The 22,293-nt window shown below is 43.6% G+C and overlaps 1 protein-coding gene across 3 annotated transcripts; it reads right to left on the minus strand.

Annotated features, from left to right (window-relative positions):
- Window positions 1–893: 893 nt before the first annotated feature.
- On the minus strand, window positions 894–22,293 carry LOC146188323 (52 kDa repressor of the inhibitor of the protein kinase-like). Of its 3 annotated transcripts, none has more exons than XM_084603729.1 (6): window positions 22,043–22,293; window positions 18,108–18,833; window positions 14,252–14,344; window positions 6,221–6,307; window positions 4,863–4,979; window positions 894–1,285 (listed from the first exon to the last, which is right to left on the minus strand). In XM_084603729.1, the coding sequence occupies exons 3-5, from the start codon at window positions 14,273–14,275 to the stop codon at window positions 4,911–4,913; spliced, it is 180 nt and encodes a 59-aa protein (XP_084459855.1). In that variant the 5' UTR covers window positions 14,276–14,344; window positions 18,108–18,833; window positions 22,043–22,293; the 3' UTR covers window positions 894–1,285; window positions 4,863–4,910. The 3 variants fall into 3 exon arrangements, with proteins under 3 accessions (XP_084459855.1, XP_084459853.1, XP_084459854.1); XM_084603727.1 differs by having other exon boundaries at window positions 894–4,744; XM_084603728.1 differs by lacking the exons at window positions 6,221–6,307; window positions 14,252–14,344; window positions 18,108–18,833; window positions 22,043–22,293 and adding an exon at window positions 5,813–5,920 and having other exon boundaries at window positions 894–4,744.

Here is a 22,293-nt window from a genome sequence, read left to right on the forward strand (position 1 = left end):
GCACATTCTAAAACTGTTAAAAGAGCTATCGCTATCCAATGCTTAGGGTCTGCCCTCACGAAGTCGTGCCCGCATGCTGTGCAGTCGAGTTTTAATAGGCAAACACAGCGGTTGCTGTCTGCTGGGTACCCCTGCGCGGTCATTATGTCAGTGACGGAAGCCCTGCTCCAGAAAACCAAGCGAGCCATGTTTGGAAAGAAAACTCCTCCGGTGAGAAATACGGCTAAACCTGTTGTGGTACCGTATATGCATAAGGTTGCGCACCACGTGAAGAAAGTGGCGTACAGACATGGCGTGCCGGTGGTGTTCTCCGCTCCGAAGGAGATGGCGGAGCTTTGCTCACGCATTTCGCGTGCTGGAAAACCGAGCGGTTGTGAGAAAAAACATGCTAAGCGGTTTGTCGACTGCTGCATGGGGGTCGTTTATGAGATCCCGCTGACCTGTGGGAAGGCCTACATTGGCCAGACCGGGCGCTGTATTAATGATCGAGCAGGGGATCATTTGCGGGCTTTAAGGAGTGGAGGGTCAAATTTGGCAGCGCATTGCGCGAACTGCACTGCGTGCGAGCCGCGACTGGCTGACATTAAGATTCTGGGCAGAGGCCGTGACAAGACAGCGCGTGAGCTTTTGGAGGCATTCCATATCGGGAAAAGGGGAGATAGGTGTGTCAGCGATACGTCGGTGCGGCTCTGGAAGGCAGAGATCAGTTTTCTTGATCGGGTTTTGTGATATTCCTTGATAATGTTTTGTAATATTCCTTATATTTTTTTCCTCTGTCTTTATGCGATTTTTATGTACTGCGCATGACCCCTTTTCAGCATATATTTGCTGTTATTGCTGCAATAAACCAGATGTGAGTTAGCGCGTGTCCTGTGTCTTCTTCTCTTGTGCGTGTCTTCCCGTGCGCTTTATCTTCAGTCAAATTACAATGCACCATCTAGCCCAACTTCAAGTTTTGGTAAAATACTAACCTTATTATAAAAGAACATATGTATGTGACAAACATTGTGGCAGAAATAACTGGCATCAATGCTTCCCTGATTCTGTCTGTTGAATAAGTAAAAAATATTAAACGAAATCTAGAACTATATCAGCTCAAACCAGCAAAGCAGTGCATACCGCTGATATGAAAACGTAAAGGCCAAGAAATGAACACTTTGACGGGAAATGCTTTATTGAATCTGTCATCCAAGAAGCTTGTTTACATTTTCGTACACGTCCAATGGCCAATGACGCTGTCCTTTTTTCCACTTATTGCACAGGAACACCTGTCACCGGTCGTATACTGTGAATAATTTAAGTGAAATTATAGTCGCAACAGAGAGCGCACAGAAAAAGCAGGAGAGTTCCGAAACATATGTACATACAAATGCGAAGATATAATGGAATATTATAAATGAGATGATACAACTTGATAAGGGCAAAAAATTACCACTGGAAACAAACTTCACTATATGTATGCACAAAACCTCGCAACATGACATTTAAATATACGTACAAGTCTCCAATATATCTATGCAACTAAGCAAAGTCACTGCATATGATGCGTCAAACAAGGCACATAAACATGTTGCGCAATAACAGATAGTAAAGTTTAAGCACAGAAAGACAGACGATCTAGGCAAGAACAAAGCTATGATCGCCACGCTTCGGTAGCGGCAGCCCCATATGGGTAGAATAATGGAGGAAGAATGGAAAAAATCAATACATTAAATGTAGATTTTAACTGCCTGCACAGCGACAACGGTTATTCTGTACCCAAAATTAAAGAAGGGTATTGCTTTGGTTAAAAAAAGTGGCAAAAAGCAGGACAGGTGTGTTTAGAAAAAGTTTTATTACACATTACACATTCAGATTAGACAATCACATGGGCGCCGACAAATGACCGAAACAGGAAATGCACATGATTAAGAACAAAGGAAAGTGCACATAAAATACAGCCTAACGAATAAATACATCACAAATCAGTATTTACATGGAGAATAAAATTTGGCTGTTTGTGATGATATATACAATTTTGAACGCCACTGTACATGAAGGTATAGACATTAGAATAATTTGCCAAATAAAATAGATATAAACATATACAGGAATCAGATGCACAGTATATATGGCACATTGTTGCGGTGTATACAGCTGTGAGTTGGCATATATATTTGCATTATATTACAGGTACCAAGCATGACGGACAGGTAGCTAAAAAAGAAAGAAAGGGACAAACAAAACCCTGACACGATGCGACAATTCGAACTACCCATTATCCGAGTGTGCTTGTTGAAAAACGCCGCGCTGGCTGGGTTTTCAATGAGCAGGTCGGTCAAAATTGGTTATTGATGTCCTCGCAATTTTCGCATTCATGTGATAATTTTGATCTAGATGCTGACTGTTACAATAAAAGACAAAAATGTCTGCGGTTTTGAAAGGTAATGAACAATCATGTTTTTATAATTACGCGTTTATGAACCCCAAGGAAGCGTGCTTTTACTTGCATTATTTTTCCTGCTTCGCTATCTAAAGGACAAACTTTACTCGGCGGGGCAGTTTAGCAAAGCGGTCAATCACTTCGGACACGTTGATGTCGACGTTTCTGTGGGCGTATAGCAGCGCCAGCCCAACCATGCGTTCTTCAGACATTGTAGAACGGAAGTAGTTTTTTAGCAATCTCATGCTTGAAAATGATCTCTGCACTGGCAGTGGTCACTGGAAGGGTGACTAGAATTTGCAGCAGCTTGTACACATTTGGGTAGAAGCTGCCGTCGCAGTGAGAGAGGGCATCTATTCCTGTGCGGGGACGCTGGCTTGCTGTTTTGTTCGCCCACTTTGTCCACCATAGCCGCAGTTCCCCCAAAGCAGCCTTCACATCCACGTCCTGCGCAAAAGCGGACAGGAGATTTTCTTCTCCTTTCTGTCGGTCATCTTGAATTGGTGGTACTGCCGATGGTACAATTACAGAAAAGCCCTTTAAAATTGTCCTGCGCTTTTCGAACCGTTGCTGTAGCTGTGCTAATACGTGGTCCATGAATGGAATGTATACAGTTTTCCGGAAATATTCCTCAGCATTTTCTGATGTAACGCTCCCACGATCCTGCTGTCGGACACTGGCTCGTCGGGTGGTGATTTCAACATTCTTTTTTTTTGCCAGTTCTTGCACTTGCGCAAAGGTTTTTGAAAAAGAAACATTCGAATTCTTGCGGTGATTTTCGATCGCCTGCTGCACCACATCTATGTCGTCAATGGCGGCGCTCATGTCGATGTTCCTGGTCTGCAGCTTCTTTGACAGAGGCAGGGTCATCGCTAGCACATGCTCCGCCAGCAGGCTCACAAGGAATGCCGGTGACAAAAGTGCCAACGCCAAACTATTTGCCTGAACTGGACTTTCGCCGTTGCCATTTAAGTTTATCTCCTCTAGTGCCGCGATCACCGGTTCAAACAGATTCACAAATGAAAGAACTGCATCATGCTTTTCCACCCAGCGCGTTTCACATAATCCCAAAAGTCGCTGCCTTCTGGACTCAGGAGAAATCAAGCTTATCATTTCTCGTAAAACGTGCGAGCGGTTAGGAGATTTGCGGAAAAAGTTTGACGCTGCCTTTAGCGTTCCAAAACAGTTTCGGATATCTGTGATGGAGCACGCCGCACAGAGAACTAGGTTGAGGGAGTGGCTGGCGCAATGGGTGTATAATGCGGCTGGATATTTCTCCCGAACGACAGCTTGCACACCATTCGCTTTACCAACCATCGAGCTGGCACCGTCATAACATTGCCCACGAAGATTATGCATAATAATTCCAAGGTCTAGCAGAAATTTTATAATGGTGTCTGCGACGGCCCTGCCACTTTGGTCCTGAATTGGCACAAAACCTAAAAACACTTCTTCGATATCGTTGGCATCCTTGTTTAGGTACCTTGCACAAACAGTGCACTGTTCGATTCTAGCAATATCTGCCGTTTCGTCAGCAAGTACGGAGAAGCTGCCTGCAGCGTTTATTTTTACAACTAGGCTTTCTTTGATAATTTCCCCACAAATTTCTATAATTTGGTTTTGCACATCTGGACTTAAATACTATGCATTACTGGGACAACTTTCTAAATGGTTCTTCAGATTTGTATCTCCACAATCAGCTCGCATGCGAAGAAGCGCTTTGAAAATGCCAGTATTTTCAGAGCAGCCTGTGCTTAAATCATAGGACCACTGTCCCTATGGCCACGAAGGGCCAGACCTTGTCGCCCGCAAAAAAGAACTGTCTCAATAATAGGCCCTAACCTTCGTCTGTTGTCTCTTATTTGAGTTTGCCTGCCCTGGTCGAGCTGGTCGATCACATTCGGCGCGCTTCCTGAGAATGTTTGGAGAAAATTATCAGCCGCCAGCTGACAGTCACGGTGATGTTTAGTCTTTTCGTGAGTGTCAAAGATTTCGAGGGCGTGTTTCCATTTCTGGAAGGGCTTGGATACGAGAGCTCCAGTGCGCGCATGCTGGCCCTTACCAACCTCGTGTCTGCAGGAAAGGACACACACTCGGCAAAACGCACCTTCTTTAGCGCTGAGTAGCTGAGCCATCGGTACCTGTCTAGCCAAGCGGACTGAAACCTCCGTTTTTGCTTCAGATCTTTCGTACATTTGAACACGTAACCTTTCGGAGGAATCCAACGAGAAGTTAACAGATGATATCTGGTCTGATTTTCTATTCTGGAGCCACTCTCGTACATCCCAATGTCAAACTTGCTTGTTTCCACCTTCTGGGGATCTAAGGGGAGTAAAGATTTAAGACACCACTATTTAGTACGGTATATGAACGCGCTGTTTTCATAGTTCGAACTGTGTCCTGATTCAACGAATAATAAAGATTAGGCGCGGATTCTCACCAGAGGAGCATGTTGGAACAGGCGATGCAAGCGCCGGCGGCACAATTTTCAGGTGAGTCTCTGAAGCCAGCCTCTCGTCTTCAGTGGCGGTTGTAGTGTTTTGTCTAGAAGCAGTACCTGTGTAAACCGGAAGAAAAAAATAGTAAGCAGCGGCTTGGAGATGTCGTTGTTCCCCTTGTATGTTGCAAGCCGTACGAGATGTCACATTTGTTTTTTAATTTCTTAACGTCATGCATGGCAGCAGTATTGTGTGTGAAATGCATCTTTGCCTCCATGAGTGAAGTCTTTCCTGCATCTAGTAGCGTAACGCGATGGCTGGCGGTTTCGCGACTTCACTGAAAATCTGTTTCCGAACAAACTGGCGGAAACCGCCCGTGTTAAGTTTTCTTTGCGATGATTTTTTTGCGCATGCGTGAAGGAACACAGATAGCGTGAGATATTCCGCAAGTGGTGCGGGATATCACTGTAATGGGTGACAAAATTAAAGCGGCGGATGTACTATGCTGCCAACATGCATCCTGCCATCACCGCAAATTATCAGTGCTAATATCGCGGTACATCTTTGTCTATACCCTATAAAGAAATAGTTAACATTGAAGGCCTCGCCTTCAGAAAAGGGGTTCGCAAGCCGTGGTCTTGCCCTACGAGTGACAATTAATTCCAGTCTCTTTTAAAAACACCGGTTTAGTTCCGGATAAACGCAAAACCATTCAATAAAAGGGACAACAAACGAAAGAAACGCCACTGCGCTGTCGACGCGCACGACAATACACTGCCAAGGATAAAACCTAACGAGGGTCAGGGCTTCACCGCGGCAAACAAAAACACACTGCGGCGCGAACAGGGCCAGCAACAGGGCCAATACACTAGCTGCGGCACAACAGACATTGCTCCTCGCGTGGCAGCCACTCACGCGATTACGCCTAGGCCGTTTCTGCAGGCACTCCTACCATGTTCGTGTCGCCGGTCTTTCCGTTGTCCGTACACACCTCGTTGGCCCGTGACGCTCGCTGGCAGCCCCACGCTAGCCTCCCCGCAGGGGCGAAAAGCCCCGCGCATTGCTTCCGACGCGCTTATCTACCCTCGTCTCTTCGGTGCTAACATCACGCCCGCAAGATTAGCTGCTCGCTCATGCGCACTCGCGCTGCCCACGAAAACAATACAAATAGGAAAACGCGCGCGCGGTTTAAAAAACTTCAAGGGGCAGCGAAGCCCCACAACATCTAAAGGTAATAATTGTCTGTCTTACGTTTCGCACGATTCGGCAAGCAGTGGTGCTACACGGGTAGGTTAGCTTATTAGGTAGCTTCACCACCTCAGAATTAAGAACGCTACGAAGAGCAGAGTTGGTAGATTACCGGGAGTAGGTTCTTCACCCCCTTGAAGGAGCCGGACTTGCGGGACACCTTCCTGCCCAGCATCAACTTCGGTACTCGTCCGATGCCCTAGGCAAGTAAATGTTTCATTGGTGAATTATTTATCTATGCCTCGCAGGCCTCGAGGAGCATGAGGTGAGGGGGCATAACATATAAAGGAAAGTGCACAAGGAATTTAAAAACCAGGCTATAGGTCACAATGAACGCGGTACAAGGCCTCTACATGAAAGGAGCGTTGGTAAGAAAGTAAGGGGTAGCAATTTCGGACCGCAAGAACTAAACATGCACACGAAATTCAGCAACAAACGCAACGTTTTGAAAAATTGATAATCACCAGAAAACAACTTTAAACAATACTGAACAGATAGTTTATGGTGAAGTATATAAATTTTTGTATTAGTGGCGCTAAGCACAATCTTTACAAAATATTTATGCACTCTATCACAACGTTCGCAGCCCTAGTTGTTTTTAAAACACCGGTTATTCGAACGCAAAGACAGCAAATGGTCAGTCAGTCATGAGCGACATTTCAAATTGTGAAGCTGTCAGTCTCTTTTATGATAAACAAAAGAAGTACTTATCGAAATTATTTGTCTATCTTATATATAAATGAATTAATGGACAAATGGTGTGGTTTCAAGAGTTCTGGGGCATGTTTAGAAAAACTCATAATTTCACCGAAAAGGCGAAGCAATGAACTCGATAGGAACACATTGGAGAGCTAACTCGAAGAAGCATGGCTGAATGCGCGCACGATTCACGAACATAAACATATCTCATCCCATGAAAACGAAAACTCGCTGTGAAAATGCACGCCTGAGCAAGATTGGACGCAGCAGCAGCTACCTTCGTGCTGCAACTCGAACGGCCATAGCCAGAAAGCATTCAAAGGGCTGCCAGGCAAAAACGGGGTGGCGGGGCGCCTCATCAGGAGACAAACGGTCACTCCGCCGCCATCGGCGCCGCTTCGATGCCTTTTGGTCACGGTCGCTCACCGGCGTCCGCAAGATGCGTAGGGCGGCGTAGAGCGGTGCAAAAAAAAAAAAGACCAAAACACTCCTGGGCCAATGTTCAGCTTCTTCTCTTCGGCGCGTAGGAAGAAGCGTTAAAACGAAAAAAAAAAACAACCACAAACAAGAAGCGCAACCACCGTGAGAGCTTAGTGTACGGGGAGAATGGCGAGGGAGTACCACAAAGAGCTGCTACAGCACGGTGAGGATTCGGAGAAGGCGCGAGAAAAAAGAAAGCCCCAAAAGAGAGACACAGGGATTTTGAGGAAGCGTGGAGTAGAAGGCGAGGGAAATACCGCCTTTGAAACACTGAGCGGGAATGGAAACCTGTCTTGTTTCGTCGTCCACCCCCACCTCCGCGCCGGCGCGAGTTGACGCGACGAGCCCGCTCGCTATCTAAACGCCCTTGAAACTTAGGGCTCGGAAATGGTTCCTGGCTTTACGTGACTTCGTCTGCATGGGCGTTGCTGCGAAATGTAGCCCCCATGTTCGTAATGTTCGTGCCAAAATGTATTTTCGAACGAACCGGAAAAAGATATTGTAGACAAAACCCAGAATGCTTTCGAGCGCCGGTGGTTGTTTTGGTCGGCGGTGCATGACAGCACAAAAATATTTCGGGGGGGGGGGGGGGGGGGCTGAAGCCCCCCCCCCCCCTTCCCCCTTTGGCTACGCGCCTGGGATTCTTTTTTTTTCACATTGTGGTTCATGTGCTGGTAGCCTCTTCATGCGTTCTGCGTGCAGCAGTCACGAGTGTTTGTCTCATATGTCCCGAGAGGAACGAATAAAGGGGGGGGGGGGGGAAGGAATCTTCTCGCTCGCCGATTGCTGACGTGTTTCTGGCCGCTCCGCGGAGCACCGTGCTCCAGATGTACGGCGTCGAGTAGCCTCGAGGAACATGCTCCTGAGAGGCGCATGCTGAACAGGCGCCACAAACACTCAGTTCAGCTCAGTCGTGTCCGACTCTTCGTGACCCTATGGACCGTATCACGCCATGCTTTCTGGTCTCTGACTGTCTTCCTAACATCACATAACTTCATCTGCAGCGCCTCGAGGATGCCATCTAACCACCGCGTTCGCTGCCTACCCCTTCTCCGGTGACCCTCAACCTTTCCCAACATCAAATCTTTCTCCAGCGACTCCTCTCTTCTCATCAGATGACCAAAGTAGCTGAGCTTTAACTTTAGAATTTGACCCTCCATTGAGCAGTCAGGGTTTATGCTGACACGGATACCGCAAACACTACATGGTGTCAGAAGTGGGATCGTGGTGGCCGGACGGTTTTTCACCTGAGCGACACATGAAAGCGGCAGCGAAAACACAACGGGTGTTGCCTGCAAAAGCCGCCATGTTGGACGGGGAAAACGCTCTACAGTTCAGTGGCCAAAATTCGACTTTGCGAACCCCAGCGCATGGAAAGAATAGGATTTCCCATTCGAAGACTATCGCGATGCTTCGGGCCTGTAACAAGCACCGGGCGAAGTTCGAGTCAGGACATTGCTATACGCAATGGGTTCCCAAGAAGCTCGTCGCGTCTTTGACACTTGAGCGCTGACCACGGAAGAATGGAGCTCGCTAGGGGCGGTGAGAAAAAAACTCACCGACCACTTCATCCACCTGGCCAACGGGGTCTACGAAAGCGTCCGTTTTCACCGGCGCATGCACGAGGAAGGCGAATTCATTGACAACTTGTACACTGCACTACTCGAGCTTGAGAAAAAATGCAACTACGACTCAGCCAATGTGGAAGAACCTCTGGTTGGAGACAGATCCGTCGTCGGTCTTTGTGACACAAACCTGCTGGACAAACTGTGCAGCAGTTGAAAGTTGACACTAGAGAAGGCAAGCCTCTAAGCACGAATTTATGAAGACGCCGTGAATGCCCGTGCAGCGGTTTTCCAGAGGGAACAGGATCCTGCAGAATGTGGATGCCGTCGACCAAAATCGTCCCAACGTAGATGCCGTCTACCGACGCAGGCGACAGCAGCATGGCGGAGACGCTCATCCGTTTTCTGTGTGTCCAGCTCGAGCACAAAAATGCTACAAATGTGGCAACAAGGGGCATTTTAGAAAGGCGCGTTTATGCAGTCGGGGAGGAAACGGGAGAAAGGTTCCTGGCCACTGTAGAAGCCACGGGAAGTAAGACACGTTACGCGCAGGTCCAGATAAATTCGGTGCCAGTTTTTGCAAAGGTAGAGTCTGGTGCTGAAGTTTCGGTTTTGCCAGCAACGTTTCCGGGCAGCCTCACAAAACTCGATAAAGTGCACGAAGTTTTAACTAGCATAGGCGGAACTCGCCTCAATGTGCTAGGCAAGTTTGTCGCAGAAATCAGCTGGAAGGGTAGAACTTTAAACCAAATGTGTTACGTAGTGAGCCCACTCAGGGAAACACATTAAAACACAGCAAAAGGAAACACATTAAAACAGCTAGCTAGGTAATATACAGCGGACAGCTAGTGCTTCCTGCTATTTGCAACCATATAGCTTGCTCCTAATGAATGGTAATTACAATTGCAAGGCAGATGCAAATTCTTCAATTACGACAGCAACACAGGTCAGAGGGGTGCAGGAAATGGACACGGCCATTGTTGTCACAAGAGGCACCTTCTGCGCTGTGACCTATTTCTGCCCCCAAAACAGGTTTGGCCGCCATATTGAAGGGGGTTTACTGTGCAGAGAAGCTGACTTCCAGAGTTTTGTAAGAAGCGCAAGTGCTAAAGCACTACATATTTGTGTGAACACACATTTGGTGCGCTCAATTTGGTTGCATTTTTCTTAATGATTGCCTCCTCAGTGAAATTAATTCCTTGGATGATTTGAATTCGTTTTCATACGAAATCAAGGCCGGATAATGAAGAATAGATGCCCGAGGCCTATTTATGCGCAAATAGCACCCCCTCCCCCTCCTTCTTGGCTGTCCTTAACCAATTTAATTATGTACACTACTGGAAGTACTCAAAGCTTCATTTGAGCAAATTTAAACAAAAAAGATGCAATCAATGGGATTCGTGCGGTAGCAGTGTAGCAGCATTACTTTCCCAACACACAAATGGGACCATGCCCAGTTGAGAATTCATCATCAGCTGGACTCTACCTACGGCAGGGCGAACTTGATCTCCCATATTGCGTACCCCAATTAACCTCATCCTGGGCTAGATGCATCTACTTGACCCTTGCGAAGGACACTTTCTTGAAGCAATCAATGTTCCACGGACTTTCATTTTAGGCACATTAGCAAAGCTACGCAATTTCTTGAAATAAAAAAGGCAGTCATGGGGTGCCCTAAAGAAAAGAAGCACTGTCTTATGTGAGGAGGAAAAGTATTGTCACTTTCCACATCAACGAGTTTTTTGCTAAGTAGCACAAGCTTATCATGCGCCCGCCCACATGAAACTTGAACAATACGGTTATTCATGTAACATCTGCAATCTTCACACTGAAAAACAGTGCAATTTTAAAGCTTATATTGGCAGCTCTAAAATATTTTCACAATACAAAAAACGAAAGTGTTCTACCACACGGCCAAATCCACTACAAAGCGTGTTAAGGGCCAATGCTTCTGATTCTGACAGCCCTACTAATGACGATGATCCAAACACTCTAACATCGCCAATAATTCATGAGTTAAGCATTCTCTTATGGCCCAAATTCTGGCAGAATTCTAAAGCTTTGGGAATAGGTGGGGCTGTGACAGGATTCTCATTCAGATGCTGGGCAATGGCGATTCACTCAATTATTTGATTGGGCACACCTTTGGCTGATGTCATGTATTTCATTATTGTCCCATTTCTCCTTTCGAATACAAATGCAGAATTGCACCACAATGGTCCCATGTTCCTTGCGCTGCTGGCAAGGTGCTGCAGGAGATGCACATTAAATGTCATGCAGCACACACCATAACTTATGAAGGATGTCATCTGGAGCCGTAAAATATTACAACACGACCCCAGACAACAGCACAGAATATTCCTAGTTACCCATGGATGCGTAAAAGGATAAAAAAAATGTAAGTCAAGCTAAACTGATAAGCTAAGCTTTCTTATGGCAACAAGAAAAAGTTACATACCAGTGATAAGCATGGAGACTATTCATATCAATCAAGCACAAAAGCCTCATGAGCATTATAGTGAAAAGTGTGCCAAGAAGAATTTTTACTGAGTGAGGGCTTGTCGCAGTCTCTTGAAGATGATTGTGAGCAAATATGAGCCTGCATTCTTCCTCCATCCCTCAACGTATAGTGGAATCATGTTTCTCTCTTAGCACCTCCTATATTTATTTCTACTCTAGACATCATAACTGCGCACCACGTGTGAGTGCGGGCAACATATGAATAAAACCTTCCACATGAGTTCCCGTCTTGAGCCTGAGTGTTGCTGTGAAAATCTGAATATGAAGGTTAAGATAGAGTTGAGCCTATTTTATTGCTTGTTTGCACACAAGGATAAAATTTCACTGACATTTTTCTTCAAATACTGAATTTACACTACTTTTTTAACTCTTGCAAGGTGGCTTTACAATAGCCTTTAGCTTTTTGGCAAGTGAGTCTGATAATATGTCTCAGTTATATGCTTTATGTTTGACAGCTTTACAAGGGTACTATTGCTCAGTGAATGGATAATCCAGATGTCCTCATGATTATGGTGCGTCCCGAAACTTCAGCGTCCAGCTGCTCCCTTATAGAATTTACCTCATATGCAGTTAGTGCTACTCTGTGATATTAGGAATCGGGATGTGGTAGCTTTTGATCATGCGGTAACATTTAATTTAATCAGGTGCGGTGCATGTGCACGTACATAAGATGTGGGTAAATATGATAGACAGTAGTCACTAGGCTTGTTTTGCTTCAAGAAAAAGAATGTTTAGAAAATGTTTCCCTTTTTTCGAGGAAGAAGTTTTGTGCATGACATTGTCATTTTTCTGCTCATTGAGATATCATTTATACTTTATAATTGAAGCGAGCATTGGCGTGCCTTTGGGTTTCATGATGTTGCCTTTTACTAAATAAAAGTAAAGAGACTGCAACTGAGCCATCTCAAGTTATGCTTCCAATTGTAGCATGCTACTGAAAACATAATTGAGCTGCTGGTGGCACCTGAAAAATTAGAGTAAATAATAAAAAAAGGCAAAATCTTCCAACATCTTTTATTTAGTTTTCTGCTAATCATGCAATGCTTAGAAAACTGACAAAAATAAAAGCATCCTTCTGTTTATATTTTTCTTTTCAAGATGATATGCATTTCAGAATCTCCTAAGTTCCCTTAAAGATGGCTATCAGGAGCAGAAAACATTTCCTTGTCAATCCGTTTTGCACAAGCATGGAGCCCTAGCCGGGACGACATATTTCTGCCGAAATTGTGTCGATGCTTTTGCACAGGTAATAAAATTAAGCTACAAGTTTGACTGTCCCAAGAAACAAGGAAATTATTTATTTGTTTTGTGTACTTATACATGATATAAAAAATGCCTTGAAATGCAGATCCTCCCAGCCAGATGAAAACGCAGCCCTCAGTCATTTCATTTAACTTTCTGAGATGCATTTAGATATATCAGACTCTAGCCATACATTTTGGAGCAGCGCTTTTCTCTTGCGTCAATAGTAGCAGTGATTGCATGTCTTGGTTCATTACATACACAGTATGCGATTTCAGTCACAACTAAAAAGTTGCAAGTCTATGCCTGTGATGCTTTTTGTTCCTATATCACCTCTGCCTTTTTTTCACATAGTTATTTACAATGCTTTTCACTCTGGTTGGGCAGATAAAATAGCTTACTAGCATGAGTAAGGTCGTCAAGGCATTGTTGTTCACTCAGTGGAAGATGGATGCATTCCACAATGTGGGAAAAGTGGTTCCAGTACCCACATGGAAGAATGCCGTGACAGCATAGCAGGCAGTAGTATAGTAATCAATTCTCTCCACTCAGCTGCCTTCCAGAAGGCTGTTTCATGCAGCGATCTAGGCAACCGTATCACGAAATAAGGTGGCCATATTGCTGTTATTAGTTGATCTACTTTTGCCATGATTGACTGACTCCCTACAATGTTTGACAAATTCTCCATTACGATTTAATGAAAGAACTAAACTATAATACGTAAAACACATAGTCCCACATCAGCAGATAATAGCGATAATGTATTGGAAATTTGCAATTCAATTTTATTTACATTTTATTCCATTCCTTTTCTGAGAAGGTATGAGCTTTGCCGATAAACCAAACCAACCCATCTTCTGGCGAAATCTTACTTTCTCTTCATTCATTTGAAATCAAATATACTTTGCGTCTTCTTCAATGATTTTGTCTTCTGAAATTTTCAGGTTTCAGACAGCCGGGTCTTTATTTTCCTTGTCTTCAATGCGCTCAAGGAGTTTCTCAATGAGGCGCCGCTGAGCCTCTTCATAGCAAAGCGCTGCTTGCGTTCTTCAGCCACTGCAAGCCGTTCTTCGTGAGCTTGGCGCCGCTCTGCAGCCCTCGCCTCCCGCTCTTGCCGTCTCTCCTCAGCTATCGCCTCCCGCCCTTGCCGTCTCTCCTCAGCCATCGCCTCCCTCTCTTGCCGTCGATCTTCAGCGAGAGTTCTCTCCTCCGCCCTTTCCTAGGTTTCAAGCTTTTTGAGCCTTATTTTGTCCTCGTGTCTACGCTGTTCGAAAGCCAGCTTTCGTTCTTCAAGAGCCAGGCGCTGGCTTTCGATGTCGAGTTCCCGTTTGGCTCCTTCGTCAAGGAACTAAAGCTTGCCTACGTTCTGCCTTTGGAAACCTAACGAAATGAGTTGAGAATGAAAGCTGTACGCTATAGCCCAAAGGCGATGTAAGCAATGATGCATGTGTCCTCTAGCAATGTCACACATAAATTTTCTTAGCTAAAATGCCGATTGCATGGCATTTCTAAGATGCAATTATAAACCAATTTTGTTCGGCTCAAACCATCATAGCTTGCATGCTACAGGATTTTAGGCACAAGTGTGCCTTTATGAAAACATTTTTCCAAAATGAATGTGATGGTCCTTTGCTTACCTCTTGCTGCTGTAGGCCGTGCATAAAGAGTCAGGGCCAACTGCAGGCTTTCATGTGCTGCTGGCCTAGTAACCGCTGGAGTTACTTGCAGTTCTCAAACGACAAATGCAGAATGGCATCAGCGTATGCTTCATTTATTTCATGCAATGTTGAAGTGCTAATTTCTATCAATACTCTGCCATATAGTGCAAAAATAATCTCCAAAAGTAGTTTTGAATACCTGTCTAGTACTTAGCATGCAGGTCAGTCTACAAACGGAGTGATTTAACCAAACTACACCACAAAAACGCTTGAACTTTTATTTGGAAAATTCTGTAGTTAGCTATCCAGTCTTTTAGTACAAAAAGTAAAAGTCGCATATTCCCATATATGAGCAGTTAGAACGCCCCGCAGCGTTGGTGCAGTGGTAAGACGCTCGACTACTGTGCTGGAGTACCCGGTTTTCTATCCCGACCGCGGCGGCTGCGTTTCGATAGAGGCGAAACGAAGAGACGTCCGTGTGCTGAGCGATGTCAGCGCACGTTAAACATCCCCATGTGGTCGAAATTACTCCGTAGCCCCCCAATACGGCTCCTCTTTCTCTCTTTCCACTTTCACTGCCCCCCTTCCTCCCTTTTTTTATGACGCGGTTCAGGTGTCCACAGAAAGAAGTGTGACAGATACTCTGCGCCTTTCCTTTCTTATGATCCAATTATTATTATTATTATTAGAACATTAAAAGCCCTTGGAAATATGGCAGTTCCTGCTGCCACCTGTGCCGAGAGATCACTGATGTATGGAGGTGTGCTGGTGATTCCCAATAAATATGAAATTCCTAACAAATATGCAGGGCGCAACAACTCAAATAAGATTTGTAGAAATTGTTAGAGCAGCAATACCTTAGTTTCGGAGAAGTAAAATTCATGTTTGCAGCCGCTCAGAGATAAAAAAAATATTGCACTTTGCAGCCCGAATTCAAATTTTGGAGCCATAAACAATGCAGAAACCTTACTTTTGGCACAAAAAATGAAAAGATGGGAATATCGGACTGTATGAATGTCATCAAAAAAAAAAAAAATCTCGCAAGGGCCACCTATCACCGGCACAATGTGTACCTATTGTTGTAAATAAGGCATACTATCACACAAAAAAACTGCAAAAGGAATGTGAGCCATAAAATTGCTGTTAACTTTCCAAACTTCGGGTACCGGAAAAAGAAAACAAAGCTAGAGAATATGCATTTCTTTTTTTTTACATGTAGCGCAGTTTGACAGTCTTAATCACTGGACGTTAGATTGTTCGCAAGACTCATAAAACAGTGTTTTACTCTCTGCGAAATCGACAGCTTGTGTCGTGCGAGGGTGGCTCCGGAAGAGCTCAATTCAAAGTCGTAACTGCGATCAGTCTGAGTCCAATTGTTAGGCCAGAACACAATTAATTAAAAGCGGATACACAAAAATTAAAGAAGAAAAACACAAATGTCGAAAGGGCAAATGGTGAAAATAGGTAAGAAAGCAAGTCGTAAGCAAACAAAACTGATGAGCGAGCGAGCCTTCAGCCCGTGATTTATGCTTTCTATGGCCTGGCGAGGACTCGGTGGTTTTAGACACAATATTTTGATTAAGGGGAGGTAGGCGATGAATCGGGAGTTTAGGCTATATATCTCGTGCACAGAGCAGAATTTATAGTAATTTGACATTTCCAGCATCCATAAATGTTCATTTTGGCAGCCTTGGGCTCCACTCTGGCATTATTGAATTCAGTGCTGTTGCACGTTTCCCAACCTGCTGGCACCCGAAATAAATTACACGTGTACCAACACAAGTTATATTAGCACTAACACAGAAGCCATAACTGACGCACCTCCTACACTTTGTGAGGACGGGAAAGTGAGTCTATCGACGAGAAGGCATAAGAAAAACATTGCTGTACATGAATTGCCCAGCAAAATACCGAAAACTTGCAAGAGCCGCATAAAAAAAACGAGCTACACCCGTTAAAAACATGCAGCACCTAAAACACAGTGTTTAACAATTGCTCCAAAATCACAAGTACCCTAACTGCCCAATTCTTAGTGCGATGCAGTTGCAGTGGTGCAATTGGCAAAGCGGCACAAATGGCGCAGCTGTTGCACCCCTGAATATGGAGCTCTTGGGGCACCTCTGGAAGTGATTAAACCCCTCTTAACTTCCTAAGAGAATGAGTGTAAACAGCATGCTTGAGTAATAATCAGCTGAACGATCTAACAGTCACTAACAGTGTTCGACAAGGAAGCCTGCTATGGACACTGTTGTTCTAAGTGTTCATCAGACATCGCCCACATCAATATCTCCATAAAGCTTGTCGTACATATATAGGGCGGATCTGGAACATATGATGCGAACATGTCCAGAAATAAGCTCCATAAAACCCCGGCCCTCAGTCACCAGCGGCTGCGGAGCTGCTGACCACGGCGGCGGTCAGACCTGTGACGCAGCAGGGGGTGCTAAGAAAGCCTGGCTCCGCTGGACAGGCCGCCATTGGAAACTGACCCTGGCAACGTTTAATGGTAGAACCCTAGCTAGTGAAGCTAGCTTAGCAGTGCTGTTAGAGGAACTAGAGGGCATGAAATGGGATGTCATAGGGCTTAGTGAGGTTAGGAGGCCGAATGAGGCATATACTATACTGAAGGATGGGCATGTACTGTGTTATCGAGGCTTACCAGAGACCCTTACAAAAATGGATATTGAATTTCTGTTACCCACGTAATGTGTTTTTGATGAGTCATCAACCACTCAAAGGAGATTCAAGATTAGATGTGTTTTAACATCATATCCGCAGCAGACTTGCCTTTGAGATCACACATGAAGTTTTGTGCTTGGAAAACGCAACAGTATTTTTGGGTAGGATCTAATGTGGAAATACATTGACTTTCTCAAATGAGGAAATGTATACATCACTAAGTGAATATATAATATTTCCTTGTTAACTGCACACTTTCAGAGCCCTATGTTTTCATTTCTGATTAGCATATGTAGGGTGTTGCCTAAGAAACAATTTTTATGTGTTTTAACATGAGATCCGCAACAGACTTTCACTTGAGATTACGCAAGAAGTTTTGTACTTGGAAAACACAACAGTAGTTTCGTATAGGAGCTAATGTGGAAATACATTGACTTTCTCAAATGAGGGAAATTATACATCACTAAGCGAATGTATATTCTTTACTATGTTTTCATTTCTGTTTAGCATGCACTGTAAAAACAAAAACAACTTTTTGGACATTTGTTTCATTCAAAACACGCTTACACCCTGCGTCTTGGGTGTTTGTGCCATTGTAAATCACTTCTTGCCAAGCGAATGGGTGCTGTGGTTGGACAATATGCTTGAGGGTGTTACGGGCGAGGATATTGTTGTGTACGCGAACCGACGCACTGCCACACCGCCTCCAAGCAAACGGACGCAAGGCCGCTCCATTTCCAATGCCTTCTCCCTTATAAAAATTTTATGTGTGTGTCTGATGAGAGTATGTTGCTCTTTCACAATGGAGACACCAGAGTATCTTCTGAGTTTCAAGTGAATTTTCTCTTGAGTTCTTACTGTGTGTCTAAAACAAATTGGCCACCGTGTTTCTGGTTGGCACTTAATGTGTGCATTTCTTGTGAGTTCTTCATGAGTATTGACCATTGAGCGTCTGGTGGCTTTCACTTTAGTTTTTGATGTGATCTTGGTTGCCGACACTACATGCAAATCAGTTAGTGCCGGTATATTTAGTTACAGAAACCAAAAACAGACATTGCATTTTGTGAAAATGGTCTTTTTTTATTCATAATGTGCAGCACAGCTTGGATGCCATTCGCATCCCTGTTTTCTATGCTATGCATGGAAATAAACTTACTTTATTTTCCTGCACAGCATAGAAGACGGGCCATTTTTGAGGTGAAGCGGCACTGTCATGAAGTAGTCGCACGTGTACCCTAACAAATACAAAATGAAATCGCTTTGTATTACTGTTCGCAATACTTAAAATAATTCAAGCTTCATTTCCAACTCATGGATAAGCTTACACATACTTCAGCACATGCCGTTGAAGCATTCATATGTGGAACCAAGTTTTGTGGAACAAGACTCACGAGATAATTTCAAACACAAGAGGCATGACCCATTGTGTTTTTCTGGCACCTGTACATTTCAAACCCTCATAGTTAGCAGTTGGTGGAAGAAACATGCTGCACCGTTTACAGAGAAAACACAAAACCATAACTTTCAGATACATCATACATGGTACAAGGTTTGGTTTTGCTATTCACAACAATGCAAACAAGTTTTCTTCAGAATGAGTTTTTTCACTGACTATACCATTAGTAAAACAAAGATTTCAAAGAAGAAATAAAGCAACCAAACCAAGGCAGCTATCCATTCATACCACCATTTTTAGCTATGCTTAGGATGTGTGCTTAAACATGCATCCCTGAACATGTCATAGAATGTGGTGATGGCTTGCAGAAGGGCACTGCAGTGTGCTTGCTGGTAGATGATTTAGTGTGTTCCTCGTTTGTGCTGTGGGGTGTAGGTGAGCAGCAGGTAGGCTCCAGGCATCGGCCAGTCTGAAGTGATCAGGTAACTGGGTATATAAAGAGAGAAAAACCGACAAGTGAGACCGAGCACACAACTCCTTTCCTTGTAATGAAAAGTGACACAGCTATATATTCAGTAGCTACAATCATAAGGATTCTGGGCAAACAGCTTTAAGACGAGTGCTCAAAGCATAATTAAGTAAGTACTGGACTTCAACCTCAATGCAATGTACTGTTTGACAAAAGTAACCAGCCTGCATGGTGTGCTTCTCGTTTGTATAGGAGAGCCTTTCCAGTTTCCCTAAAGATAATAAGGTCATTTTCAAAAGAGCCTATTTTTTCTCCACGAGTGTGAGGTGCACCTACTTTAAAGGTACAGAATAGATAAGAAAATTGGTGCTTAAAAGGAGTACGAATGTTTCTGTTATGTATAAAATGAAAACATGTGAAACATTTTCCCAATTATGGCATGTTTGAACAGAGCATATTCCTTCAAAACTTCCTTCAAACCACCTCATCAGCCCATAAATTACTCTTGGAGGTAATGAAAAAAAAATAGTTCAAGAGAACACATTGCGTTATTCTATTTCCAACAATGTTATCAAAGGTGAAACATGCAGCTTCTCAAGCATCATTGCAAGTGTTTGAATGGAGGTGCATAAGTAGCGAACACAATGCCCTTTGCTAAAATTTTACCCTTATGTCAAGACTGAGACCTGTACTGTGAGGAGATTGCATATGAAACTACACCATTATGAGCAATTGTCGGATTGTTACATAAGCAGTATGCAGTGGTACAAGCCATTTGTGGGAGCAAGCAGCAGCTTAAAGTGACACCCATATGAAAGCATAAACACAACTGTTTTGAAATTTCCAACCTTCAGACTGCAACTATGGCAAGTTTCTTCATTTAGCATAGCTAAGTGCATTCTAGAGCAAAAAAAAAAAAAAAAAGGTGTGTATGATGTCATTTCAAAGCGAATATTTTTAAATCACTCCAACATGACCTTGTCGGATGTTCCACACGTCCCCATTCTGTTTAAGCTCTGTTCAAATTTCTCAAGCAACAGAACCTGATTTCCTTATCTAGTATGACTTCTGACTTGCAAAACTGAACAGTAAACTAATAAATAATGTGGAAATTACTGCTCTAGCAAAGCTACGAAGAAACAAATAAATTTACCTAATAGGGGCAAAAAGATCCCAACATGTATTTTATGAATAAACACCTATTACAAAAGAAAAATAAAGCAAGTATGTCAACAGCAAAAAGACACAGCAAAGAACTGGGGATGCGAAGGCCATCGTTTATGCACTGCGAAAAAAAATACTGAAAACTGTCATTTCCAACTGAATTCCTAAGGCGGTGCTACGAGCGTCTATGCACACTCACGAATAGTGATGCCGCCACACCCTGCGTACGTCACAGATCAGCATTGGCTCGCAATAACGTGATCAGGCATGCTTTTCCTTTATGGCCAAGGTCACAGGGTTAGCTTATGGGCAACGTTTTGAGGAGCAGGGAGCCTATTTGCTGCTTTTGTGCCGTCAGTTTAGGCCGTTCTCCCAATGAGAGAAAAAACAAGAAGTTTCAGCTTTGATAACATTGCTGGAAACAGTACAATGCAACATATTGTCTCATATTCATTTTCATCTCCTCCTAGAAACTTGATTATTAAATTATAAGAAAAATTAGGAATGGTGTTTCTTCCTTTAATTACTGAATAAGACTACTATGCTTGATTGCGCCAAATTTGGGACCGTGTTTAATGCGTTGCATTCCATATATGAAAAAAAAAAATTTGTAAACATTTTACCATCTAAGTGGTTGTATATTCTGCAATTCTTATGTAGGTTTGCCTTACAGCCGCAGAGAAAAAATAATTAAAACAGCCTCCTTTCAGATCTGTAGCACCTCTTAATTTTTTTTTCTAAGTCGTGACTTTCACACGCAATCAGAAATATGATTAACATTCTACACTTTTTCTTCTTTTTACTCTGAGCACATAAAATATGTTTATCAGTGCCTGCATATCTCAATCCTAGGGGATATAAAAGTTGCAAAAAAATGTGCATGCAGAGAAGAGCTGCCCATGATGTCGGCCAAACTTTTTTCTTCCGAAATACTAGCAATAGCACAAAACTAATTTCACTGCTGGTGTATTGAGAAATGTGTGTACAATGTGTAAGGCAACTAACGAACTCTACACAAATAAAGGCCTTTAAAGTCAAATTACCTCGAACCATAGCAGACATAACATTAAGGAAGGTAAAATGTTTTTCATTTCTGGTTTGAAACTGTTTACTACTGCATCATTTCAACGCTTCCATGAAAAGCCACGACACAAAGTACCAAAGAATGCAACTGCCCACTGAAAGCTCATTTCTGCCTCTGTTGTGAACACTAAGATACATATAATTTGTCAAAAATACAAGACTATGTAGTAATGAAAGCAATTATTCTTGACATGCACATTTTACTACATGTGGTCACTCGAATAATTATTTCTAATCGTCATTCTACTACAGTAGTACTACACGAGCTTGTACCTTGGCGTCAGCCATGATTTAGATTATTTTTGTTGAAGCATACAAGCACCAAAAATAAATGCAGCGACCACTGTGAGATATGCGCCACAGCAACAACCTGTTTCTCGCGCGCTGGTTGTACTCATCGTATTAATGCACTCACAGTTAGAAAAAATAGGCGCTTTTAAAAAGATTGAAAACTCGTTCGGGGTGCTGATCACAATCGCGAAGCCGGTCGTGCATCTAATACACTGCAGCTACAACTATATCTAGAAGTATACACCATAACATTATACAGTATTGTGCAACTTTATCGGAACCGGTCGAGGCGGCCAAATTTTCCATGACGGTTCCGATAAAGTTTCAGAACACTACTTATATCGTACAACGGCTTCACGTTAGGGACGAGCATACATATAAAAGTGGCGGCTTTTGAAGAGTTGATTTGAACGGCGCGGCAGGAAGAGACGAAGACAGAGAACACACACGGACAAGCGCCAAATCTTTCTGCCGCGCCGTTCATGTCAAGTATGTCTGACCAACTCGCCCAAACGTTCACGCTTCTTGTTCCGAAGAGTGACTGGCTCGCCCTCACAATAAAGCAGGCTGGGTCGAGTTCGTAGCTTGTATTACGAAGGAATTTTGAGACCACACACAACAGTATTAACAACGCGTACTTCATTCAATAGCAATATTAAATAAAAATAATTTCAAGCAGTGTACTCACATTTGCAAACAATCACGCCAGTCCATTTCCTTCTTCCGTGTTGATGCCGGCGTTGCCACGGCGCGGTGCAAGCGGTGTGCGGCACAGAACCTATTTATCACTACATCACGTACTTCAGGACGTCTATCAAAGTGCACATATCAAATATCAATTCTGCGGCCCATTCCAAGTACCACGGAACAAAAAAACAGCACAGCGTGAGGAAATAGCGTTCACAATCACACCGCATGACAACAAAGGCAGCATGGCGC

Source organism: Amblyomma maculatum, chromosome 5 (assembly GCF_055883805.1).
Source record: "Amblyomma maculatum isolate TAMU_Amacu chromosome 5, ASM5588380v1, whole genome shotgun sequence".
Taxonomy (NCBI): domain Eukaryota; kingdom Metazoa; phylum Arthropoda; class Arachnida; order Ixodida; family Ixodidae; genus Amblyomma; species Amblyomma maculatum.